The 27,535-nt window shown below is 47.3% G+C and overlaps 1 protein-coding gene across 6 annotated transcripts; it reads right to left on the bottom strand.

The window, feature by feature from the left end:
* Window positions 1-145: 145 nt before the first annotated feature.
* On the bottom strand, window positions 146-25,862 carry CNR2 (cannabinoid receptor 2). Of its 6 annotated transcripts, none has more exons than XM_014855073.3 (2): window positions 25,537-25,862; window positions 146-3,680 (listed from the first exon to the last, which is right to left on the bottom strand). In XM_014855073.3, exon 2 carries the CDS (start codon window positions 3,636-3,638, stop codon window positions 2,547-2,549), a length of 1,092 nt encoding a protein of 363 aa, XP_014710559.2. In that variant the 5' UTR covers window positions 3,639-3,680; window positions 25,537-25,862; the 3' UTR covers window positions 146-2,546. The 6 variants fall into 6 exon arrangements, with proteins under 6 accessions (XP_014710559.2, XP_014710558.2, XP_070366805.1 ...); XM_014855072.3 differs by having other exon boundaries at window positions 146-3,683; window positions 25,537-25,705; XM_070510704.1 differs by lacking the exon at window positions 25,537-25,862 and adding an exon at window positions 22,846-22,929 and having other exon boundaries at window positions 152-3,683.
* Between the last annotated feature and the right edge of the window lie 1,673 nt (window positions 25,863-27,535).

The raw sequence follows: 27,535 nt of genomic DNA, 5'->3' as shown, positions 1-27,535 counted from the left end.
CAGGGCTCAGAGATATCCAGGATCCCTTTTCCCCCTTGCTCTTGGGCTCCATAAACTCTAGTCCTTTACTTAAAGCAGAAATAGAGTGTGATTGTGAAAAGAGTGAGGTAGAAAGTGTGGAAGTGCATTTAATTCAATGCTTTTTAAACTCTAGTTTTATTCATTAAACAAATATTTATTGAGTATCAATTTATGCCAGACACTTTGGCATTTTCTTTGCTAAAATGAGAAAAGATCCCACCAATGCATAAAGGCATGGCCCAACTTTAAGAACCCACAAATTCACATTTAAAAAGCCATTTCAACTGGGTTGAAGAGTGCCCCCAAAACGTCACATCCACTCGGAACCTGTGAATGTTGCCTTATTTGGAAATAGAGGCTTTATAGATGTAATTTGTTAAATTACGATGAGGTCATACTGAATTAGGGTGTGCCTTAATCCAATGAGTGGTGTCCTTAAAAGAAGACACCAAGAGACAAAGTGGGGGATGGCCATGTGAAATGGAAGCTGAGACTGCAGTTATGTTGCCACAAGCCAAGGAACCAGGAGCTGCCAGAAGTAGGAAGAGGTTCCCCTTGAACCTCTGGATCCTCTGGCCCTGCTGACACCTTGATTTTGGACTTCTAGCCTTCAGAACTGTGAAAGAATACACTTCTGTTGTTTTAAGCCACTCAGTTTATGGAAAATTGTTACAGGAAATTAACACAGGGCAAAAAAGGACATACACTGAGAAATAATGATGAGTTAAGGTTGTAGCAATCTGACGTTACAGACATCTAATATGTCTCCTAATCAAGCAGAACTTGACTGAACTACACCAAGAGCTTAGTGGTAAAGAGGGCAGGCTTTGGGGTCAAACAGAAACTGGGTTGGAAACCCCAGCTGTGGGTACATATTAGCAGTGTGACCTCAGGCAAGTGGTTTTGTCACTTAGAGGTTTCCTCATCTGTAAAATGATGGTACCAAACCCTCTTCATCAGATTATTGTGAAGACTAAGTGAAATACCTCATTTAAAAGCACTTAGCCCAGTGCCTGGTGCATAATAAAGATTCAGTAAAACCAGCCGGCATTTATGATCAAAACACATAGTAGGTCTACCCTACCTAAACTCGCCTCAATTAATCCCTATCCCATGACCCTGACAATTTCCTTCATTGTGCTACCAGTAATTATCTTCTTTATTTATTTATTGGCTCTCTTCCCACCGGAATGCAGAACGTAAGCCCCATTAGACAGGGGCCGAGTCTCATTTATGGCTGAACATCCAGGATCCAGCACAGAGCCTGGTGCTTATTTGTAAGATGGGTGGATGAGTGAATGAATAGTGGACACCTTGTCTTGTAAGTATTAAATGAAGACATGTTTAATGAAGATCTTTCCTTTTATTCCGTCTGTGGTCCCAAATAATTGCAGAAGAACTCCTCTGCGATTCCCCCTGCCACCAATGTTTCCTCTTGCCTACTGTTTTAGGTCCCTCTGGTAGGAGCCTAGCCTCCCTGACAAGTGAAATATGGGTGTCCTGGAATCTTCAAAAGCGTGGGGCTGTATTCTTGCTGGAGATAATGGACTGTGGGATGTCAGCCCCGTGCCTGGCACGTGGTGAGGAAATTTCCCCCTCCTCTCAGTTGCGCTGTTTATTCTTCGTTATAGGGGTATGAAGGAGACAAAGGGGCTGAATTGAGGGGTGAGTGGGAACAATTGGGGATTTGGAAAATCTTTGTGAATATCTTCCTTTTTCTTGGAGTTGAGTTAGACTGGGATGCTGCCTGCTTCCTATCACCAAATAGGACTTCACAAGGTCAATAAAACTCTCTGAAGATTCTGTGTCTCAAGTGATCCCAACCTCCTCTGGATTCCCCAGGGACCCAAGAGGTCACAGTGGCTGTGAGTGGCGATTATCAGGGTGCCAAGAAGGGCCATTGCCCTAATAACAAGATGCTCTGAACTGGAGGCTTGTCTGTTACCTCTGAGAGAGACGAATCAACACTCTTGGTCCTCATCATGTCACAGCTCTTGGTCCTCAGTGGGAAAGGGTGACCTGAAGGTGAGGCCTTTCATAGCTCCAGAACCAAGGAGGCCCCAACAGTTAAGCAGGAACAGGGGCTGGCTGTCCATCCCATGTGATACCCTGGAGATATTCTAGAAGAATAATCCAGTCTTCTCAGATTTCCTCCTCGTCCTTCAAGTCTGAGCCTGAAGCCTCCGTCTGGCTCCTATGGTCTCTGGAAGATGCAGGCACCAAGCATCTTGTTGGGAAGGTTGTCTTGACCTGACATGCACTGAGCCTGTCCCAGGCCTTTTGCCTCCTGCTCTCCTTGCCATTCCTTGCCAAGCCTGGCTCTCCAGCAGACTGTGTGCAGATAGGCATGACTAGGCTACCCTCCAGGGGTCAGTGCCCATAGTCATCAGCGAAAAGGGGTAAGTGTCCAGGCTCCGGGGGCTGGTTCAAGCAAGACAAGTAAGATGAGAGGCTCAAGATCCCTCTCTCTTCTCCAGGGAGTGAAATGATTGTGACTTGGCTTGTTTAAAACTGTGCAAGAGGCCTCATCCGCGGTCAGAGCAGGATAGACCTCTGGAATCTGGCCACTGGGTGATTTTCACATCAACCTCTGTCTCAGTGACTGAGGACTTCGGGGCCTCTTCTTTCCCTTCAAGCCCGAGGCCCCTCAGGTGCTTCTTCCAGCGGGCCAGGCGGTGGTGGGCGGAGGAGCGGATCTCCCCACTCCGCAGGGCATAGATGATGGGGTTGACCATGGAGTTGACAAGGCAGAGCACGGAGCAGAAGGCGAAGATCTTCTTGACCTGGTCATTTAGAGTTGTGGTCAGGCTGTAGACCATGAGAGCCAGCGCTGGGAACCAGCATATGACGAGCACAGTCAGCACCACCCCCAGGGTCTTGGCCAACCTCACATCCAGCCTCATCCGGGCTATTCTTGGCACCTGCCTGTCTTGGTCCTGGTGTTCAGCTAATCTGGCTACATGCTGATGGGCCTTCCAGAGGACATGCCCATAGGTGTAGATGATGCCAGAGAAGAGGATGGCAATGAACAGGAGCCAGCCCAGCAGATAGTCATTGGGGATCAGGGGGAAAAGCTCAGAGCAGGGACTGGGACAGCAAGTCCATCCCATGAGGGGCAGGTAGGAGACCAATGCTGAGAGGACCCACATGATGCCCAGGGTCACCAGGGCCCTCCCACGGGTAAGTAGGGCTTTGTACGTAGGTGGGTAGCGCAGACAGAGGTAGCGGTCAATGGCAGTCAGCAGCAGGCTGCCTACAGAGGCTGTGAAGGTCATGGTCACGCTGCCGATCTTCAGCAGGAAGACCGCCTTGGAGTCCACGCCATGGAAGACATGGAAATTTACAAAGTTGCAGGCAAAGACCACACTGGCCAGGAAGTCAGCCCCAGCCAAGCTGCCAATGAACAGGTATGAGGGCTTCCTGTGGAGTCGGCGGGAGGCCAGGATGAGATAGAGCACAGCCAGGTTCTCCAGGGCGCTTAGCAGGCCCAGAGGGGTGCACAGCACTGCAATAGCTATCTTTTGGGAACTGCTCAGGATCATGTAATCCTTCATGGGGTTGAAATCCAAGCCATCCGTGGAGCCATTGGCTGCCTCTGTCACCCAGCATCTCTCCATGGGATAGGGCCCTCTGCTTCTGCTGAGCTTGCCAAGAAGACCCTGCTGCAGTGCAATGAAAAGAAGAAACGAGTCTGTTTCAATCAGGGAAATAATGACCTCACACAATCACTGATTCATCCATTCAAACCCTGTACCTGTGTGGATGGATCATATGTTGAAATAGCAGTTTATATTTTGTTCCCCTATATTTTGCCCTTTCTCTGTTCTAGTGGGGTTCTCGGTCTGTACTGGTTGCCTTAGGAGAAGTATGTGGGAATTGAAGAAGCAGAAGTGGCCTGCAAGCTCTTCGGCCTTTTGTTTTCGAAAAGACTAATCCCAAGACTTCCCTTTGAAAGTAAGGGAAATCTCCAAGGGTCAAAAACCAAGAGGAAATCAAAACCACAAAAAAAATGGAATCCGGAGTGATCAGGTAGAGGGGTTTTTTGTGCTGGTGTTTTGTTTCCCAGTTTTGGTAAGTAAGATGCTAAAGTTTTAACAACAATTTAGGGATGAGACATAAAACTTTGGCTTCACACCAGTAGGGGTGCCAGATAAAATGTAGGAGTCTAGCTAAATTTGAATGTCAGATAATGAATCCTTTTTTAGTATAAGTATTTCCTAAATATTGAGAAACAAACAAACAAACAAACAGGGCACCCAAATAGTGTATGGGGCATTATTAGAAAGCAAACTCAAAATTTCTCTAGAGGGATATACTTTCTCTCCAGGTTGCACAAGATTTCCACAGATAAAGGCCAATGGAATTTGAGCTCACAATGCAAGAATTACAAAATGCATAAGGAAATATGAACCACAGTTAGCAGAAATGGCAGACAGTAGAATTCGACTTCCAAGAACTTCACATAATACTTGATGTATATTATAAAATATAGCTAATATTATTAAACAAAAAGGAATCAAAAATGTGAGTACATAATGAGAGACTATCTAGGCAGATTGGAAAAAGAATCAAGTAAAATTTCTAGAAATGGAAAATAGCCATTGAAAAAAGAAACCCTTAAGAGTAGATTAAAGAGCAGAATAGGCTAGTTGAAAAGCCTAGGGGTCTAGGGGCCAGACTGGTGGCGCAACAGTTAAGTTCACAGGTTCCGCTTCGATGGCCCAGGGTTCGCTGGTTCGGATCCCAGGTGTGGACATGGCACCGCTTGACAAGCCATGCGGTGGCAGGCGTCCCACATAGAAAGTAGAGGAAAATGGGCATGGATGTTAGCTCAGGGCCAGTCCTCCTCAGCAAAAAGAGGAGGATTGGTGGCAGATGTTAGCTCTGGGCTAATCTTCCTCAATAAATAAATAAATAAATAAATAAAAACGTAGCTGCTGAGAAAAAAAAATCAATCTAAAAAAAGAAAAGCAGTGATCTAGAAGGTAGATCTAAAGAAATTTCTCAAAATGCAGCACAAGGAGATAAAGAGATGGGAAATATGAAAGACAGGTTAAGAGACATAAAGGATTGAATGACAAAGTTTAAAATACATCTAATTGGAGTTTCAGAAGAAAGAGAATTGGTAGTGGGCATTGGGGAAATGATATTCAAAGAGACGATAGTAGAGAATTGATAATTCTCCTGGACTTGACTCCTCAGATTCAGAAGTTGCAGTGACTTCCAAGCAGAATTTTTAAAACAAACTAATTCCACATCTACATATATCGCAATAAAACTCCAGAATACTGAAGACAGAGAAAAAATTAAAAGAAATCAGACAGAAAAGACACAATATCTGCAAAGGAATCATAGTTAAATTTAAAAGCAGATTTCCCAATAGCAACAATAGTAGCCAGGAGACAGAGGGGAAAAAAGCAATTCTATCGCTCAAAGTGAAGAAAAACAAATAGAATTGTCCACTAACAGACCTTCACTGAAGGGACATCTAGAGGGTACACCATCAGAAGAAGGAAATTCTACACAAAGGGAAGGACAGAAAAGGCGAGAAGGAATTGTGAACAAATAGGTTAATAAATGGGGGCCGGCCGGCCCTGTGGCCGGGTGGTTAAGTTCGTGTACTCTCCTTCAGCGGCCCAGTGTTTCGTTGGTTCGAATCCTGGGCGCGGACACGGCACCGCTCATCGGGCCATGCTGAGGCGGCATCCCACATGCCACAACTAGAAGGACCCACAACTAAAAATACGCAACTCTGTACTGGGGGGCTTGGGAAGAAAAAGGAAAACTAAAATCTTTAAAAAAAATAATGTTAGTAAATGTATGAATAAATAAAAACAGATGTCTACATAAAGCAATAACTAATAACGATAATGACTAATCTGGAAGGTATAAAAAGAAAGTGGAAGTTAAATTGTGAATGACAGTAACACAAGAGAGAGATGAATTGAGTTGAAGCTTTATTTAGGAAGTGAGTGAAGGCATTGATCTAATTTAGGCTTTTAAAAATCAGGCATCATCTCTTACCTGGTTTACTGCAATAGCTTCCTAAATGGACTTCCTGCTTTAAATCACACCCAGCTTTAGCCTGATTTCAACACAACAGCCAGGGTGACCCTTTTAAAATATGTCAGATCATGCCACTCCTCTGTTCCAAACCACAGGTAATGCCCTTTCCATTCAGGGTAAAGCCAAAGTACTTACAAGGGCCTAGAAGCCAAATGTATTCTGGTCCCGTTAACTCTCTGACCTCCCTACTACCATGCTCCCCTTGGTCAACCAGCTCTAGATTAGCCACACTGGCTTCCCGATGGGTTCTCCCTCCTGCTGTGGGGCCTTTGCACTGGCTGTTCTCTCTGCCTGAACACTCTTTCCCTAGAAATATGCTCAGCTCAGTCTCTCACCTTCTTCCTGTCTTGGCTCAAATTCTATCTTTTCAATGACATCTCCCCTTCCACCCTATTTAATACTGTAATGCACCCCTCTCTCCAGCTCTTCTGGTCCCCCTCACCCTGCTCTATTTTTTATTTTTTCCATATCACATATCACCTTCTACCATATAATTACCCTACATAATTTACCTATTTTATGTTTTATTGTTTATTGTCTGTTTGTCCCACTAGAGTTTAAACTCCACGAGGTCCAGGAACTGACTATTTTGTTCACTGATATAAAGGCTTAGAATAGTATTGGGTACATAATAGGTACTCAATAAATATTTGTGGAATTGAAGTGAAATTGAATAGTGAGTTATTTTAACATTCTTTTCTCAGAAATCAATAGATTAAGCAGACAAAATACTAATAAATAGGATGTATAGGATTTGAGCATGCAATTGACAAGCTTAATCTAACAGTCATTGTGGAACTCAGCACTCAATAATTGGAGAATATCCATTATTTTCAAGCAAATGTGGACGTTTATCAAAATTGGCTAAGTCTTGGGTGAAAAACAAATTCCACAAATTTAAAATAATCTGTTAACATACAAACCATATCCTCTAACCACAGTGAAATTTGTTTAGAAGTCAAGAACTTAAAAAAGATGACTAGCTGGGGCCGGCCCCGTGGCCGAGTGGTTAAGTTCACGCGCTCCCCTGGGCAGCCTGAGGTTTCGCCAGTTCGGATCCTGGGCGCGGACCTAGCACCACTCATCAAGCCATGCTGAGGCAGTGTTCCCACATAGCAGAACCAGAAGGACCTACGACTAGAATATACAACTATGTACTGGGGGGCTTTGTGGAGAACAAGAAGAAAAAAAAAGAAAAATATGAGGCATGAAAGAGAAATGGTCAGTAATCCTTTGGAAAGATATTTAACTTCAACAGCATCCACAAAAATGCAAGTTTCACTCCCATCAGATTGGCAAAAAAATGCACGAGTGTTGGAGAAGGCTTGGAGCCTCGAGAACTTTCAGCGTCGTGACAAACTCTCTGGAGAGCAGTTTGGCAAAATCTAGTGGAGCTGAAGATGTGCCACTGCCCTTGGACACACCAATGCCACTCCTGGGAATGTGCTCCTGAGGAACACTTACACATGCGCATGAGGGGACAGGTGCAAGGATGTTCATTTCAGCATTTTTGAAACGGCAAAAAAAAAAAAAAAATCCATCAACTGGAAAATGGATAAATAAATTATAGTACATCCATACAAAGAAATAACGAAGCAGTAAAAATAAACTACATGTACATGTGTCAACAAGAATAAATCTTAAAAACACAATGTTGAGCCCAAAACCTAATCCCTTAAGAGAATTCAGAGGATTTAAGAAGCAGCTAGGGGCCCGCCCTGTGGCAGAGCGGTTAAGTGCGCACGCATTCTGCTTCGGCGGCCGAGGGTTCACGGGATCGGATCCCGGGTGTGGACATGGCACTGCTTGGCAAACCATGCTGTGGCAGGCGTCCCACATATAAAGTAGAGGAAGATAGGCATGGATGTTAGCTCAGGGCCAGTCTTCCTAAGCAAAAAGAAGAGGATTGGCAGCAGATGTTAGCTCAGGGCTAACCTTCCTCAAAAAAATAGAAATGAAAATAAATAAATGAATAAATAAATAAAATTAAATTAAAAATAAAGAAGCAGCTAAAGAGAAGAGAACTTGCAGGCAGGGGCATCTTGAGAAGCAGGAGGCAGGACAGGATTTTCCCATGGACCAGACTAAAAAGCAGGGCCTTGCCAACGGCAAAAGGAAAATGTATGTCTCCATTTAGACATTTCCATGTGTTCCTTAGTGTCTATTATTTTTTTTAAACATTTAACATTAAAACACTAAAGTAGTTACTACTGAAAAATTGAAAAGCAGCTTTTATTAAAATTCACAACATTAAAATATTTTATAAAATTTAAATATTTTATTTACATTCAAAAGAGAATTTACTATAATTTCTTGGCACCCGTTTAAATTTTGCGCCCACAGTGAGTGCCTCATTCTCCTCACCCTACTTCTGGTCCTGCTAGAGATTCTCAGGGAGTGCGAGTTGGGGAAAGAGAGGTCTGTGGCTTCCCCAGCAGGGGCATCTTGGTGTGGCTGGAGAAGAAGCCTTCACTGCATTTTTCAAATGTCACCTCACAGCGACCCCCCTTTTTAGATAATTCCTGTTATGAGGATTAAGGGCTTAATATGTAAAATACATTTAGAAGAGAGCTTGACACTGGAGGTAGCTGTTCTTAATTTGGAACTTGCCCGAGATGACCTAGTTATTTAAGTGTGGGAACTGGGGTTCAACCCCAGTTCTGTCTACACCTGCGCTGTGAATGTGGCTAAATGGAGATGCGCCTTAAGGGTAAAATACACACCTCATTTCAAAGACAGAATGGAAAAAGGAATGTAAAATGTCTCATTAATAATTGTTTATATTGATTACAAGTTGAAATGGTAATATTTTGGATACTTTGGGCTAAATAAACATTTGTTTTGCCTGTTTCTTTTTGTTTATTTTTTAATGTGGTTAGTAGAAAATTTTAAATGGCGTGTAGCTCATGTTACTCTTTTACGGGACAGCGCTACCCCACCCTGCCGTGCTGTACTGCCTGTTGACAGCAGGGTCAGGACACGGTCCTCAGCAGCCCCTGCAGGCAGCCCCAGTCCGGTTCAGCTAGATGCCTAACCATTCCCCAGATAGTTGTTTCTTGTAACTTTTCCCACACCTTTGCCCCAGGGTTTCTCTCTCTGGCTCACCTTCCTTCTTCGCTTTCCTTCTGGATTCATCTTTCCCCCAGTGAAGCCCTCACTGACCCCCTGGTCACACACGAAGCTCCCAGCCTTGCTCTGCAAATGTTGTAACCAGTTTTGCCTTAGTCTTTTCTCCAACCAGATTAAAAACCGCACTAACCAGCATTTGTATGGAATTTGAATTCTACAAAATATTTTTCACAGCCGCAATCTAATGTAATTCACACAACTCTATTATAGAAGAATTATGGTTATTATTTCATAGATAATGGAGGCTCAGAGGCGTTCAACCACTTGGCAGAGGCCTCATAGCCTGTCGAGTCAGAGACTGAGCTCTTGTTATTTCTGGGCCTTCAGTGCCTTACACAACGCCTGCTGCATCGTAGGTGCTCAGAAACCACTGAATGAATGGAACCCATTTGGATGGAAGGGGGCTGTAGCAATGGAGTGGACCCCAAGTAAGAGTGTGGGGGGAGGGGGAACGTTGTGAAGGTTCAAATCCCAGCCGGGTGGCCTTGTTCAAGACACCTAGGGGCCGGCCCTGTGACCAAGTGGTTAAGCTCTCGAGGTCCACATCAGCGGCTCAGGGCTTCGCCTGTTCAAATCCTGGGTGCGGACATGACACCGCTCATCAGGCCATGCTGAGGCAGTGTCCCACATGCCACAACTAGAAGGACCTGCAACTAAGAATATACAACTATGTACTGGGGGCTTTGGGGAGAAAAAAGGAAAAAAATAAAATCTTTTTTTAAAAAAAGATTCTGTTTTAAAAAAAAGACATCTAATGCCTCGGTTTTCCCATTTCTCGTCTGTCAAATGGGTTTTTGTGAGGATTTAAGTAAATTAACATATTACGTGGAAAAGTGCTTATCATTGTTGTTGTTGTTATTATTATTAGGAGCATCTTCCAATGGGGATTATTCACCTACTCTGTGAAGTTGTTAAGAATAATATGACTGGAGCTTCATAAGAGCTCAACAAATGGTAGCCCTTATTATAATCCAGTGTCTTTAAATTTTTAAGAGAGAGGAACACTTTTTACAATCGATGGAACCCCATTCATTGTTTATTATGTTTTTTTTAAAGATTGGCACCTGAGGTAGCAACTGTTGCCAATCTTCTTTTTTCTTTCTTTCTTTTTTTTTCTGCTTTTTTCTCCCCAAGTTCCCCCAGTACATAGTTGTATATATATATATTTTTTTCTTTCCGCTTTTTCTCCCCAAATCCCCCTAGTACATAGTTGTACATTCTAGCTGTGGGTCCCTCTAGCTGTGGCATGTGGGACACCACCTCAGCGTGGCCTGATGAGCGGTTCCATGTCCACGCCCAGGATCCGAACCAGTGAAACCCTGGGCCGCCGCAGCAGCAGAACGTGCAAACTTAACCACTTGGCCACAGGGCTGGCCCCATAGTTGTATATTTTTTAGTTGTGGTTCCTTCTAGCTGTGGCATGTGGAATGCCGCCTCAGTGTGGCCTTGCAAGCCATGTCCGCGCCCAGGATTGAACCAGTGAAACCCCAGGCCACCGAAGCGTAGCGCACGAACTTAGCCACTCAGCCACGAGGCCGGCCCCTAACCCCTATTCATAAATCGGGTAAAATCTGAGTTCATGTCACCTATGTCCTCCCTTCAAGGCAGCCCAGGTTCCTCTGGGGAACCCTCAGGCTCCGAGGAACAGATGGAAAACCTCTCATCTAACCCAACTCCATCATTTTACCATGGAGAAAACAGTCCAAGGGTGGGGATGGGATTTTCTATGGTCACCCAACAAAGCAGCAGCTGAGCTGGAATGAGATTTCACACCCCCCAAATCACAAGACAGAACTCTCGTGCTGTAAGCATTGAGATGACCCTCCCTAGAGAAAAGCTGAAAAGCAGTGTTTTCAAGACAGGTGCCCTTTGCTGATTGTTGCCGAGGTCACACCTGAGTGAGACAGGAAATGGTGCCAGCCGAGTTCTCAGGCCTGGTCATGAGTGGGTGACAGACAGTGCAAGCCTTTCTCAGCTTGCACGTTCCTGCCCTGCCACTTCTGGAAGCTTCCTCTTTGCACCCCTGCTGCCCACCCCCTCACCCCTACACTCTCTTCCCATATTTCCCTTAGAAAACCAGCCCCTCCCATCAGAGAATGGCTCACCCCATGCAGAGTCCAGCCTAGAAGAGGATGCCAGGGGTCGTGGTGGCCGACATCTGTGTCCCACCCGAGCCTGGCGTGGCCACCAATCTGTGGTTATGGCCCAAATTAAGTGAGAGCAGGAAATGCAGGCATTTGGATGGAGGTCCTAAGAAGACAACATCCAACAGAAGGATGCACAGAGCAACAGGACACTCATCTCCCTGTCTGCCTTCCCTCTGGGCAGATAGTCAGAGGATCTGGCTTCATGCAAGGACTCGTCTGAATGCCCAGCACAGACAGACTCAGTGTTTGCTGTCCAGCACGGGTGTCTATTTCCACCTCTGCCGTGGCTTGTCATGTGACTTTGGGCAAGTCCCTTCAACTTTCTGAGCCTCTTTTCTCATTTGCGAAATGACAGTGAAATGACAATCCCTGTCCCATTCTCCTTGGGAAAACCAAATTAGCTGATGATTGCCACCATGGCTTTCTAACCAGATCCACGGATAGGTTGTGATGGGCTATCAGTCCTTTCAAAGGGTTTGTAGGACTTTTTGTCTGTGCATTGTTAAGCGGAAACAGTTCATATTTTTATCAGTGTGTCAGTGGAGTTCCAAACATTAAGAACCACTGAGGCTTGCAAAAACATTTTGTCACCTGTCACCATAAAACTGTAAGATCAACAGAGAACCAACCAACCAAGTGTTTTCCCCACCTGAGAAAAATGCCGGAGCCCGGAACTACCTGACCTTCCCCAGAGGGCACGTCCAGGCTGCAGTGGGTGCCCGGGCCTGCAGCCTGGAGCCCTGACTCTCACTGAGCGTCTGGGAAGGGAACCACGAGGGCTGAGAGCGGCTCAGGAAAAGGTGGGCCTGGGGGTTTTTCTGACCCGAAGTGAAAGTGCGAAGTGAAAGGATGCCACGGTCACAGGTGGCCCTGCCTTTCCTGCTGTGTTTCAAGCCCGAAGGCACTGGGGCCACATGTTGGGTGGAAAGGAGCATGACCCTTTAGTTGTGGCCACCACACCTGCAGTGAGAAGCTGAGATTGGAGGCCAAGAGCCACCATTTTGATCTCTGACTAGGCGTGGGGACGCTGGGCTTCCCGTCTCTGTTCTGCTATTGAGTGACTTTGGGCAGGTCCCTTCTGCTTCCTGGGTCTTTCTTTTTTCATCTTGAAAGCAGGTGTATTGACTGGGTGATTTCCTAGATTTCCTCTGGGAAACTCACTGTGTTGGATCTCAGTGTCACAGGCTGTGCAACCAGACCTCCCTGGATTCAAATCCAGCTTTGCACCTTATGAGCTGTGCGACCTTGGGCAAGTTACTTCACCTCTCTGAGTCTGTGTTTCATTCATCTGTAAACTGGGAGAAATACTACCCTTATCACATTGTTGTGCAGATTAAGTGATAGAAGTTTACTAAGTTCGTGGTGCTATGCCTGGCTTATAGTATGTGTCTAATGGAAGGCAGGAAATACTTGATAGAGTTAGCTTATGATACCAGCCCTGATATCAGTTGTCCTACATTCAACCCAGCATATATGAGGTTAAAACCAAAAGCACTCACATGTAAATATCTGTTTCTTTAACTGACTCCCTGAGCTTTACAACCAAATAGGAGTTACAAATGGCTAAAGCCCAGGGGGCTCAGCTGGGCTCACACTACAGTTTTGACTCATCACAGGTCCTTGAGGTCTGTTACAGGGACACTGATGTCCAGAGAACATCAAGAAACTCAAGCTTCCCAGAGTTTCCTGGCACTGGAATCCATTATCCACCAAGGGTGGCTTCCTGTAGAATCCCTTACCTCCCCTTTCTGCAAGCAGCCTCTCAAGCCTAAACCAGGAAAACACTGGCCAGCAAGGCCTCGTGCCCCCTCCCCTACCTAAAACTCCAAATAAAAACCCATGCTTGTAGCTTTTTGGGGAGTTTGGGATTTCAGCGTTAGCTTCCCTTTCTCCTTGCTCAGCACTGTGCAATAATAAAATTCCTGCTTTCTTCCACCACACTCCATGTCAGAGATTGGCTGGCTGTGCAACGGGCGAGCAGACTCACGTCAGGTTCCATATCAATTATAGGATTCTTGCAGGCCTCTGTGCTTGAGTCCTGTCTGACCTTCATCTGAGAGCTGAGGCAGATAGAAAGATCTCACTCCTCCCCAGCTGACACTTTATCACCGTGAAGGCCAAACCATCACATTTTTAAGAACCTGTTTGACCTGCATGAATGATCCATCAATAATAGACACAGCTGACCCCCTTGACCTGCTTCTCAGAAGGCTGGGCTCTGGGCCCCATGTCCAGCCACGGGAAGGGTATCATGGGGCCTTCCCTCCATGTTTCTTCTCCTGGTCCCCCTCTGTGCTTGGCAGCATGTGGCTGCAGTTGCAAGGAGGTTCCCTGGAGTTTTGGGCTGTCAGCTATGTTTCTTTGCCCAAATCTTATCTATTTTTTCAGGCCCTATATCAAAAGCCACCTCCTCCAGGAAGTGTTCTCCGGTTTCCCCTTACCCCTCCAGGCACAGAAACTCATTGAGACATTGAGATCTACTGCATGGATCACCATCTACCTTCTGTTATTTGTGTCCATTCTTCATCTTGCTTCCTTGACTGTGAGCGTCTAATCTTGAGAGTAGAATCTGGGTCAGGAAGTGGAGACATCTTTGCATTCTACTCCCCTTCACACCAAAAAAAAGCCCATGGTAGATTCTTGGAGATCTTTTCACGGGAAGCCCGAGCTAAGCGAAGCAGCCCATACGGAGATGGAACTCAGCCCAGATACGTGAGCAGTTAGATGGCCTCGAGCCACCACTTCCTGTTCACAAGCCATGGCAGACCTTGCCCCTGGGGCCCAGGCCTCATTCACCCTGAGCCTCACCAGGAGCCGCTCACCACAGTGCTCCTGACCCAGGGAACCAGACTTCCGGAAAGAAGCGGGAACCACGAGCAGCAGGTCTAAAGCAGAAAGTGAACCGGAAGGTTGGCAACTGACCTTGCAAACAGAGCACCAGGGTAGTCATTCCCAAAATGGATTTGGCAGGGGAGGCGGGACAACCTGCAGGGGAGAGAACTTAAAGTCTCTCCAGCAATAGAGTCCGCAGGATAAGTTTATTGATGCAAGGCAAATGTAAAAACCTCCTAGGGGGAGATGCAAAGGGCTGCCGAAAGGGTTGTTTCCCACTTCAATTTCTTTAATACACTTCTCCTGGGATTTCCAGCACTGGAGCACAGGGCCTGGCACAAAGTAGGCACTTAGACGTTCAAAAATTGACTTATCGAATGAATGAACAAATGAATAAACAAATGTTTATCAGGAGAAAAGCAGCTTCTTCAGACAGGCTTCTGTGTTTCCTTTGCCCTCAGCTACCAGGAAGCTCAGAGCTAAATGCAATGCAGGCCTGCAGGCCCAGGTCACTAGGGGTTAGTTCCTGATTCATTCATTGCTCCTGTTGGTGGTTTCCAATGCTTTGCTTTTATTTCAACTGCCCTAATTCATAATATAGGCTACTTCCAGTCCTATTAGGAAAGAATTCATAATTTACAGAAATGGGGCAAAGGATCATCATCAAGATCTCCTCTAGAATTTCTTTCTCAAATGTTCTACTGGTTGTCAAGGAAACCCAGGCCCCGTGAGTCTTCCCTGTGGGGCTGCAGGATTCCATGCCAAGTCAGCTGTCCATTCGCCATTCATCATCCCCATCCAGGGGTCTGTGGGGTCATCACCTGCTTTCTGGACACTCATTCTCCCTGGACCTTCCTTTCTCATCTGTCTGTATCATCTCCAGCCTCCCTCCTGGGAGGAACTGAGCTAAATGATGCCTGAGGCCTCTTTCCACTGGAGTGAAGGTTAACTACCAAGACTCTGGAATGAAATATTGCTGGGTTCAAATCCCAGCCCTGCCATTGGTGGGCTGTGTGACCCTGGGGCAAGTTCCTCAAACTCTCTGAGCTTTAGTTTCTTCATCTGTGACTGGGGAAACTAATTGCTGTATTCCTGACACGCACATTAAATAATTATTTAAAACAACTGAGGAGCAGCTTGCTTGCCTGATTGAACTAAGAAGCGTGTGTGTGTTGTGGTAGAAAGAAAAGGGTCCCCAGGTAGGAACCAGATACTCAGGGTTTGAGCCCAGCTCTGCCCCCAGTTAGTTCTACGGAAAGGTCACTCACTCTCTCTCGCCCCAGTACTGCCATCTGAAAAGAAGTTTGGAGGATAATGGTGGTGAGCGCTTGGCATTGCACTACCACGCTCTACACGTTATCTCACTTAAACCTGTAAACAACCCTGCAGGCTCGTATTATTATTATTTTCCGTATTTTATAGATGAGGAAATTGGAGCCCAGAGATCTTAAGAAACTTGCTGGGGGCACTGGGAGCCTGTGCTCTGGTTCATTGCTCTCAAGACTCGGGGTCTCATCCTATTGCTTGTACATTCTTTACATCCTCCAGCAAATACTGGGTAAATGAACTGACTAATCTGAAATCTGCCCACAGGACACTTTTGTTGAGTTTTTTCAAATATCTTCTTCCTCTTTTCAACTACCTCACCTCCAGCAACTTCCCTTTTAGAGAATGGACTAATAATGCCCACATTCATATCATCTGAGGCAGGCAACATTTCTTGAGCAAACAAATTCAGAGAGGGCAAGTCATTTGACCCAAATTCCACAGCAAGTGGCAGAACTTGAGCCCTTGTGTTATGACAGGCTCAGGTTGGTAAAGGGACAGGATCTAATGCATGCCCTTGCCCAGGATGAGGGGCCCTGCCAATAGACAGAGGTAATCTTTTCTCTTTAGTCCCGGGGGCAAATCACATCTCTTTTCTCTCTCTTTTTGGTTTTTCCCTCTTCTGACCAATTTTGCTCACTAATGCCTCCATTGCTACCAGTAGCTGGCTGGATTTTAGATCTGTCCTCACCAGCCTGGTGGAGTCCTGACCTCCTTACTCCCAAGGACTTGCCAGTCAGGCCGTTGGGCTTTGGAGTCAGATGGCTCTGAATTCCGGGCCTGGCTCAGACAAGGTTTAGCTTTATGCTCTTGGATAAAGCCACTCACTCCTTTTCCTCACATCCCTCATCTGGAAAGTGGGAATCACAGGTAGTACTTATTTCATCAGTGGTGGTGACGAGGCATGAGGATTAACTGAGATAGTGTTGTGTAATACAGCGCCTGGCACCCAGTAAACACTCCAGCGATGGCAGATGAGCTAGCTAGCTGGCTATTTGTTATCTATCTCATAACCAATATGTATACATATTCTAGCTTTCTCCTCACTTTCCCAAGTTCTTTGCTAGTTGGCAATGAATGAGAGTGATGTCATCTCTGTCGTGCCCTTGGGCTGGTGTGGGGTCAAGGAGGCAGATGAGAGGCAGCAGGCAGGCATGGAGCGGTGTTGGGACAGCAGAGGGAGAAGATCCTGTTTCCATTAGGATTTTGGGAGTTGAGGGAACAGGAAGCTGAGAACGTGCCAGAGAGCCTGATGGATTATTAACCAGGCTGGGTAGAGAAGTCAGCACCTCCTGGACCAAGGAGACAGGAGTCTGGATTCTGACTCAGTTTGGGGTGGAAGTGATGACTGGGTAACATTGGCCAAAACAGTCCTCTTGTCAGCATGTCTGTCTGCACCAGGAGGGGGTTTTTGATGAGATCCTGAAGGATCCCTCCACCTTGGAAGTTATGCAATTAACCACACAGGGCCGGGGTGGGGGTGTTGTCAGGTTGCAAAAGAGCTGGTGTGAGAAAGCCTGTGGTGGCAGTTCTCAAACCTTGTGGTCTCAACACCTCTTCACCACCTTAAAAGTTACCCAGGCCCTAAAGAGCTTTTATTGATGTAGGTTGCGTCTCTCAATGTCTACTCTATTAGAAAGTAAAACTGACAACTTAAACATATATTTAATAAGCCTATCACATGTTAATAGAAATAACATATATTTATATTTTTTCGGTGAGGAAGATTCGCCCTGAGGTAACATCTGTTGCCAAGCCTCCTCTTTTTGTTTTTTTTTTTTTGAGGAAGATTAGCCCTCAGCCAACATCTGCGCCAATTGTCCTCTACTTTGCATATGGGATGCATCCACTGCATGGCTGATGAGTGGAGCAGGTCCATATCTAGGATCCAAACCTGCGAACCCAGGCCACTGAAGTGGAGTGCAGGGAACTTTAACCACTTGGCCATGGGGCCAACTCAGAAATAACTTTTTTTTTTTTTTTTTTTAGGAAGATTAGCCCTGAGCTAACAGCCACTGCCAATCCTCCTCTTTTTGCTGAGGAAGATTCACCCTGAACTAACATCTATGCCAATCTTCCTCTATTTTGTATGTAGGATGCTGCCACAGCATGGCTTGATAAGTGGTGTTAGGTCTGCGCCCAGGATCCGGGCCGGTGAACCCCGGGTGGCCGAAGTGGAGCGCGTGAACTTAACTGCTATGCCACTGGGCTGGCCCCCTGAAATAACATATTTTTAATGAAAATAATTTTTGTGGTAAATCTGTTTATTTTCTGGCAGCTTGATTCTCATAGCTGCTTTGACACTTAACCTGTTGTGACATGTTATTGTGGTTAAAGAATATGAAGAAAATAAATTTGTCACCTTCTCCTTGTGCTTCCATTGCGGCAGGTACTCCAAGGGGCTTTTTATCTGCATTGTCTCCTTTACCCTCCAAACTGCCCTTGCAGAAGCTTGTCTGATTTTCATTATCTTATAGATGAGGCTCAGCTGGATGGATTTGCCCAAGGTCACACGGCTTGTAGGTGGCAGAGTCAGAACTCAAGCCCAAGCTGCTGTGCTATACCTGCTGCCAGACTCTGGCCTTAGAAGGCAGGCTGCCTAGATGCAGGGGCAGGGATTCTTTCTCACGCTGTGGGCCACAATCTCTTCCCTGGCTTCTCCCTTTCCTCCTCTCCTCCCTGGACCATTTTCTCTTACCAGGGCCTCCAGCACCATCATTAGCTGCCAGGACACTGGAGTGTCAGCTCCCAGAGAGCAAGGGCTCATTGTTTTGTTCCCTGCTCTGTCTCAAGCATCCAGAACCCTGCCTGGCACACGGCAGCTGCTCAGTACGTACTGGAGGAACGAATTGACTGAAGGAGTTCTCTCTGACACTCGTGAAAATCCTCAAGGAAGGTTACTTTCTCCCAAGATTTTCAAAGGGGACACAAGTTATCCATTTATGGGGGAAAAGATGGCTTGAGGGAATAGACATCAGCAAGAAGGGCATGCCTGCTTAACATTTCAGAAATGCCTCCCAAAGGAGCTGTGGCAAGAGGACTTAGGAGCAGTTTTTCAGAGCCTAACCTGGCGCACCGTCAATGTGCAGGTGACAGCGGGATTATGGGGCCGCTGCACCTTAAGAACAGTGGTTTGCTGTGTGCAAGCGCTGGGCTCTGCGTGTAAACTCAGTTAATCCTCATGAGAAGCCAGGGAGGGCAGTACTATTATCATCGTCCCTGTTTTACAGATAAGGCGACAGGACCAGATAGAGATGAAGTGACTTGCCGGAGGTCATACAAAAAGGCAAAGTCTAATTTGAACCCAGGCCCAGGCCCATCATCGTCCTTCCTGCTCCTGGTGGCTCAGCCAGCTCCTGTGGTTTCCTCCCAGGCCCTCTATCCTTTCTGGGGCCTCTTGAAATACTGTTAGTATCGTAAGTTTCTCTGTTTCCTGCTGCACCAGATCCCAGGGTTCAGGGTCTCCAGATGGGCACCTTGACATGCTCTCTGAAGACACGTGTCTTAGTTCTGCCCCTGCAGGGAGCTCCCCTGTGATTCTAGGCATGTCACTCTGCTTCTCTGGCCTGTATCTTCACTTTAATAACAGGAACTAAAAGGCCTAGACCAGTCTTTCAAAGAAAACTTGCTACAGAAAATTTTGGACACTCGGTTATGTGAAAGCATAAATGACTGGTAACCGTGTGCAGCTCTCCCTCACCCTGGGCGTGGCTTGCTGCTGGTGGGAGCTTGGTCATCAGCCACTGGGAAGTGTGTGTGTTGGTGGGGAGTGAGCAGATTGGCGGAGCATCGTTAAAATTATTAAAATGACACCTGAAAGCGGTTGGTCACTCCTTGTGCCCATGAAGTGCTCTCTGCAGGGAAAGAACCCTTCGTACAAAGCAAAGCATTATGACCAGGGGGCAGTGAGGGCTTTGAATGAGAATGACGACTTTTGATGGTGGCTCCTCTCTCCAGCAGAGAGTAGGAAAGGTTAACCTCATGGTGGGAATTCTGAATTACCTGAGGTTTCCCTCCGGGAACCCCTCTGCTTCTTCCCTCTGGGCCGAACCCAAGGGGTAGGGTCCTTGTCCTAACTTTGATTCTGGTTGTTTCTCGGGTTGCAGCAGAGGGAGCAGGGTTGCAGTTCAGGTTGGTTCGCCCAGCAGAGGCGGGAGCAATGGGGTAATGATGGGGAGAGCCCTGGAGGCTCAGCACTTGAAACACACATTGATCATGACAATAATAGCACGAAACAATGAATGAGCACTTACTGTATACTATATACCAGGTACCGTTTTATGTACTTTACACATTATCCCTTATGGTCTACACCACAAGCCATTGAGGGGACTGGCGTCACTCCCATTTTATAATTGAGGAAGCCGGCATCAGCAAAGAGGCTGACTCGTGGGGCTTCAGACCACTAAGATCTGTGAGTGATGACAAAGTGGCTGGAGGGTCAGAGGGACAGTGGGACAGAGACCAACGGTAAATTAAACCCGGTGTGTGCACTCAGGCCATGGAGAGACGAGGAGAGGCCAGAGCTGGGGCAGACATGAGGGGAGCTGATCCTCATGCACGCTGCATCTACCCATGCCTATAACAGAATGAATGAATGTGCGTTTGCGGATCTGTTTGGCTTTTGGTCTCTGGGGCCATGGAGAGGAAAGCATGTTATGGTTTCCGGCCTGGGCTTTGGGATCAGACCCAGCAGTACTGAGTCTTTCATCGCACTAACTTGCAAGGCGACCTGGATTTCTGTCTCCTGCCTCTGTGAAGACAGGTGGTTAAGAGGTAAAGACCTGTAGAGACTAAGAAGGAAATATGTAGACAGAGGTTTAAGAGGCAGCCCCGAGTCACAGTGGTGAGTTCTGCCCCTTATTGAATCTGTGGTCTTTGGGGAAAATTACCTAACCTCTCTGAACCTCAGTGTCCTCATCTGTAAAATGGGAATAATGAAAGTGTCTTCACTCAGGGCTGTTGTGAAGAGTAAATAGGTCGAGTGGCATGTAGAAATGCATAGCCCTGGGCCTGGCTGGCACTTAATAAACCCTCCGTAACGTGAGCTTTATGTTTATTGGAGAGTAAAATAAAATAGAATGAGGGGGTTGCATGGAATGTCTCTGATCTCTTCTCGCTCAGGAACTGTTCACAGTAATACACAGTGTTCCAAATCCCAATGGGAATCATTTGAGCCATTTCATAATTTTCTACGGTCCATGAAAAAGGAAATGATTTAAGTCAAATGTACTATTTTCAATAAGCACGTCCTTTCAAGACTTTTCCCTAACATTTATTTTAAACCCTTTAAATTACATGCATGATACGTGAGAAATTTCGACCTCTACCCACTTTGGCGTATGTACTTGATTTCCTTTAAAATCATGACGGAAGAAAACGTGTGTTACTGAACAAATTTTAAAGTGACTTTTATTGGAGGACCAAATGGACGTTAAAATGGACTGAAGTGTAACAAGAGGACAGAAATCAGTTTCATGACCTCAGGGCCTGAATTCTTTCATCTGATGCTTAAAAAGTCAATTGGCATCTTTTAAAAAGAATTTTATGTTTGTTATAGGGCAAGATAAAATAGATCTCAGGTCACTATTTGCAAGCACCTCTCTGCATCTATTTGGCAGGTCTAGATCGCCTTTCTGCCCAACACAGGAAAAGAAAGGGTACATATTATTTTCTCCTTTTAGCAGTCTTTGAAATTCTGTAAAGTACAGGAATTTCCCTGATAAGCTATGTAAGGAATTTGATCAGATAAATGCAATATATAAATCTTGAGGCAAATTTGCAGAGGAGTCATCATCTTCCTTTTCCTTACTTCCTTGTATTTTTTTACTTCAGAGTTCCTTTTGCTTCCTATCTTTAACCATTGGTTCATTGAGGGTATAAATTAAACAGTATAAGAATAAGACTGGGGCCAGCCGGGTGGCGCAGCGGTTAAGTGCGCATGTTCCGATTCGGCGGCCTGGGGTTCACCGATTTGGACATGGCACCACTTGGCAAGCCATGCTGTGGTAGGCATCCCACATATAAAGTAGAAGAAGATGGGCATGGATGTTAGCTCAGGGCTAATCTTCCTCAAAAAAAAAAAAGAAAGAAAAGAAAAGAATAAGACTAGTGTAAAACCATTACATCAGCCAAAGCCACTCCAGTGGCCAAATGATAAACAGCCTGGTTGGGAGTCAGGAGATCATCGTGTTTTGATCACCACTACCTGCTGTTTTTGAGTCTTCCATTTATCGAAGAAGCTCCCACACCGAGAAAAAGATCTTTTAAATTGTAAAATAATTATTCACTAATTTTTAAAAAATGGAAATAGGTGCCATGATCCTCTCATGATGTGGATCTTCTGGAACATCTCCCTCTCTGTTGGGAAAAGCTGATGCAAAGCAATGGGAAGACAGACCGGGGCTTGACTCTTGTCTCTGCCATTTATCTGCTGTGTCTGAGCCTTGGTAGCCTCATGTGTCAAGCAGGTATTGTTAAGATGGGCCTCTTGTTAGGACTAGAGAAGGACCACGAAGCACCTCGCTCCTGCCCTGGTTTTCAGCAGGCTCCCATCCCCTGCTTTCAGCTTCATAAGATCGTCCAGGACCCAAACAGATTCACAGAGACATACAGAGGATGGACTCATTGAATTCTGACAGAGGCAACACGCTGAACACAGGTGTGCTTCTCAAAGAGGAACTCTGGGGCGGCCCCAATCCCCAGGGAGAGGAGAGCAGAGGGGCTTTGGTGGGAGGGGCTGCCTCTGACTCACTGTGTGAGCAGAAGATCAGGGGCCTCCCCTCTAGGGATGGCAGCAGGTGAGGGAGGAAATGAGAAGCAGCAAAGCCCACAGGACGCTCGGCCCAACCCCATAGTCGCTTCTGCCCCAGGGTCTCACCAACATCCTCCTCATTTGGATGGGATCCCAGGAGCCTTCACATCCATGCCTGGCTCTAATGACACTGGGGGGCTCCTCCCCATCTGATCCACCCCATTGATCTTGTCTGCCATTTTCTTTCCTTGGCACTGGGGGTCTTCGCTGCATGGGGGTGGGAGCAGGACACACCCATGCTCTATGGACCCTTTCTCTCCCCAGGAGATGGAGGAAAGAGGAAGTGGTTTTACCCTTTTCTGAGCTCTGCTGGAAGAGGACTGACCATTCCTTGAGCCTGTATTGCACCTCAGCGCTTCAGGGAAGTTTCCACACCCATTCTCCTATTTGACTCTCACAGCATGGTTCTGGATTCAGATGGACCTGGGTTTGAGCTTTGGCTTTGCCATTTACCACCAGCTACGTGACCTTGGGTAAGGTCTCAAGGTTGTGCGAGCTTCGGTTTCTCACCTCTCAAATGTGGGTGGTGATAGCATCTTTCCCGCGGGCTGTTGTGAGGATTGAAGGAGGTAAGGTCACAGTGCTCACAGAGCTCTAGTGTGTAGCAAATGCAAAATAAGTGTTATCTTAAGAAAATAAACAAGCATCCCTTTGAGGCAGGTTGGTAATGCTATTATAGCTTCATTTTTAGAGTTGAAGTACTGAGATTCACCCAAGGTCACCTGACAATTTGGAGAGGGAGACTGGGTCTTCCCCAGGCTCCAGCGATTGATGGCACAGGCTTTGGAGCCCACAGAGCAGGACTCCACACTGGCTCCACTAGTCCTCAGCCACGTGACCTTGGGCGAGTCACCGTTGCCTCAGAGCCTTAGTTTTCCTTCTCTGTAAGATAAGGGCTGCCTGTCTCCCTTCGCGTCTTGGGGCTCAGGGACTTTTTGCAGAGGTTGGGGTAGAAAGCAGAAGCTATTCGAAGACAGCCCTTCTTCCTTTGTGACTTCCTTTAGTCCTTTGTGAAAACCTGAGCTCAGTGAGAAAGTTAAGCTGGTGTCCCAGGTGGGTGGGGAGAGAAGAGCTTGCATCTGTGATCCAAAGCCAAGGAGAGGGGCGTCATGGCCCCACACAGGGAAGGGACCAGAGGTCATGGGTCCCTTCAGTGTTGGGGACCTGGGCTCTGCTCCCGGGAAGTGCCTTGGGGAGTGGGCGGGACCTCTGGAGGAAGTCACTGGTTGGCACAACCCTGAGGTGGAACCCAAGGCACAGTGGATTCAAGTCTTGGCAAAGAATGCAGCCTCCAGGCACACCAGGGAAGCGGACAGGGCTGGAATTCTGGGATCAAGCTCCTTTGGACCATGAGCATCCATCATAGGAGGAGCCGGGGGCATGAAAGCCAGTGGCCTCCCTCACTCTGTGCTCTCTGTGTGCCCTAGGAGTCAATGTGTGAAGGTGGAAGGTGCGGGTGGGGGCGAGGGAAGCTCAAAACACTGAGATTTCATTTCTAACCAGCCCAGTAGGAGGAGGCTCAGAGCCCTTTGATTTGCTTTCGTGAAAATGAATAAAAGAATGTTTTATGTGCATCTGAGAGCATGCAGTAAGACTAACAGGTGCAACAAGATGAGGAGGGAAGAGGAGAGATCGGGGCTGGAGGGTTCTGCCCAGCCGAGCCGGGCTACCAGTTTCCCCGCCTTAACCTGGCCTTAACCAGCCAAAGGGTAAAGGACCCGCTTCACTGGGAGAAATTGATGCCGGGGCCCAGGACAGGTTAGGGGGCCACCTCTAGGTGAGCCACAGTGTGGTTGCAGAGCTGGGGCCAGGGTCGTTGGGGCGCCGCCTCCCAGGGCCTCCCCCAGATTCTCCCCAGCCCCTCCTCTGCCTCGGCCCTGGCCTTCGTGCCCTCAAGGTGTCCACACACCACCCACTCTGGGAAAAGGAGCCTGCAGCCTTGTTCATCCTCATCTCTCACCCATAGGAGGGCGGCTGGGGTGACAATCAGAATCTCCACCATGGCCATTCACCGAGCACAGTGCAGGCACCCGTCCCGGAGCCAGCATCATCCCAGCAACCCTCCCAAAGCCTGTGAATGATGGTCTTGAGCCCAAAATTCTCAGAAGAGGAAGCTGAGTGGGAGAGAAGTGGAGCGACCTGCCTGAGGCCGTGGAGTTATCGGTGGAGGCTCTGGCACTCACGCCCGGGTGCTGGCCTCAGGGCACACTCATAAAAACAACTGTTCCGTCCGGTGTAACCTCCACAGAAGCAGACCCCTGGCCTCCTGGGTCTAGCGTGGACTAGCCTACACTACTCTACCAAGCTGCCCCAATCAGGTAAGCTGTGTCTCTCGGTGCCTCAGTTTCCCCACCTGTAAAGCAAAGGCCAGATGATCTCTAAGACCTCTTCTAGCCCTAGTCTTTTTTTTTTTTTTTAAAGATTTTTTTTTTCTTTATTTTTCCTTTTCCTCCCCAAAGACCCCCAGTACATAGTTGTATAGTCTTCGTTGTGGGTCCTTCTAGTTGTGGCATGTGGGACGCTGCCTCAGCATGGCTTGACGAGCGGCGCCATGTCCGCGCCCAGGACTCGAACCTACGAAACACTGGGTCGCCTGCAGCGGAGCGCGCGAACTTAACCACTCGGCCACGGGGCCAGCCCCCAGCCCTAGTTTTTTGGGATTCTTTCCTGGCCCACCATCTGCTGTTTAATTAAGCCTGCACCTTGTAAGGCAGGATGGCCTAGTGGTTAAAGAGTGGGCTGTGGAGCGAGGTTCCTGAGTTCAAGCCCAGCGCTCTCCTTTAAAGCCCGTGTGACTTTAGGTAAATCACTCAGTCCCTGTCTGTAAAGTGGAGAATAATAATAGTACTTACTGTAGACACTTGTGCGGATTAAGTAAATCAAACCATGAAAGGTTCTTGGAGCAGTGCCCAGCACAGCAAGCGATCTGTGCGTTGGTGATGACCACCTCTGTCCTGACCTGGCTGGACATGAAAGCTGAGTGCTGATTCTTGGTCCCATCCAAGGGAGGGGACCACACCAGCCCTGAGTCTTCCTGTAACTGGTCCTCAAGAACCTCAGGCATCCCCCTGTGATACAACCTCCTGGCCCCAGGCAGGCCCACCCAGCTTCTACACCCCTGGAGGGAAAGGTAGGGTAAGAACACTGGTTTTCTGGAATGCGGAAGAAACCCTAAATAAAACAATCAAAAAAGCTACTCACGGTTGTCTGTGGCTGAGCTCTGACCCTGCCGGGCCTTGGGGAGTCCTGGCGATTGTGTGTCCCAGCTGAACTGCTGTCCCCGAGCCAGCCTTCTCTTGCTTTTGTTCTGTCTCACGGACGAGTGAGCGTGGGGAGGTCTGGTCTTCCGTCCCTGTCACCACTTCCCCCCCGGGTCCCCAGTGCCACAACGTTCTTGCCCCTGCCGTTGAGCTGTTTCTCACGAGGAACTCTGATCGCTGGTGCAGTCCCCGCCTTGGACAGGACCAAGAATCAGCACTGGGCTTTCCCGTCCAGCACGGTCAGTCAGGACAGAGGCGGTAATCACCAGTATCTGACACAGCTCAAAGTGTTTTTATACCTGTTACCAGGGGTGTGGGTATACGCCCTGGAGGCAAGGGAGTTGGGTTCTAATCCAGCCTAGCTGTTGTGACCTTGAGCAGTTGACTTAACTTCCCTAAATCTTAGTTCCTTCACCTGTAAATTAGGGACGAGGCACCAGCTTTACACAGATCACCTAAACGGACATTCCATTCCAATGCCTCTTCCCCACCGGACCAAAGCTTTGAAATCCAAATGCCTATAGGCGCCAGGCAGATAGCATAAATGCATGAAGGGTGCTGGTGTGGGCAATAGGGAGTGGTGGGGACTGTGGAGGAGAGGGGAACACAGGACCCAGCCACTGGGGGCCGGCATCTTGTAGCTCCAGCCAAGCCTTGACACTTGGGAGTGCAGGCCCAATTGCTGGATGTGCCAAGCATTTGGAAGATGTGCCACATTTTCCTAGAAATCCTGACTTTAATATAATGGCTTCCAATTTTAGAATATTGACCAGAAAGTCAAATCTTTAAAACATGCCATGTGGGTCAAACCAAACACCATTTTCATTACATTTGTTAGAACACTGGCTCCTTAAGGGCAAGGACTGTGTCCCTAATGCCCAGTCCTGGGCTCAGTAAATACTCAGGTCCTGGGCTCAGTAAATACTCAGGTCCTGGGCTCAGTAAATACTCAGGTCCCTGCTACAGTTCAGAGTGCTGTGTACCTGTTATCAGATAGAATATTTAATCAGAGTCTACTTCTTCCTAGGGGTACGAAGATCAACAGGATAAGGTTTCTGCCCTCCTAGGCTAATGGCCTTGGATTATCTCATGAGATCTTTTCACTTACTGCCCTTCACACCCCAGACCCCAAGGGATGGATCTGGGCCAGTTGTTCTCAAGAAGGGACATTTGGTCCCGAGGCAGAGTTGTCAGATTCAACAAAATATAAGATGGCAATATTTGAGACAAACGTATACTAAAGAATTATTGTTGTTTATCTGATTGCAATTTAACGGGGCAGTCTATGTTTGATCTGGCAACCCCCCCCCCCACCCAGGGGAGACATTTGGCAATGTCTGAAGACGTCACAACCAGGAGCGAATTCTTCTGATACTGAGTGGGCAGAGGCCAGGAATGCTGTAGAACATCCTGCAGTGTGCAGGACACAACGAATCACTCAGTTCAAAACGTTAATAGTGCTGAGGACCTAGCCCTGGTCCCTTCAGAGCAAACTCCACCCTGGGAGGCCTTTAATTTGATAATTAGTCCCTTGGGGAGAGGACACAGTAACAACCTCCAGCTCTGTGCCTCTCCCTAGAGCAAGTCATTGACAGTAAGGAATGGGACAGAGAGTCCAAGGTACCAAGAAAAAGGAGAGAAGAGTCAGGAGGTAGCTGGGGAGTGGAGGCCACCTGCAGCCTACCCCAGCCGTCTGTCTGGACCAGGGGTGAGCCGGCAAAGATCCAGCAGATGCTTCCATGATGCTGAATCCTGGACCCCTGGCCTTGAGGAAGCCCCACCAGGGAGAAGAAGGGTGAGGCTGCTCCTAAGTGCCTGCCCGAAATGTGCAGCAGCAGTCCGAATGTGTGAATGAGGAACGAACGAATGAATGAATAAATGAAGAAAAGAAGGAAGCTACTTAAGGGCTAAGGTGGGAAGAACACTGGGAATCTGGGTTC

Source organism: Equus asinus, chromosome 5 (genome assembly GCF_041296235.1).
Source record: "Equus asinus isolate D_3611 breed Donkey chromosome 5, EquAss-T2T_v2, whole genome shotgun sequence".
NCBI classification, from domain to species: Eukaryota; Metazoa; Chordata; class Mammalia; order Perissodactyla; family Equidae; genus Equus; species Equus asinus.
The sequence above is the reverse complement of the archived record's forward strand: the minus strand, read 5'-3'. Positions and strand labels throughout refer to the sequence as shown.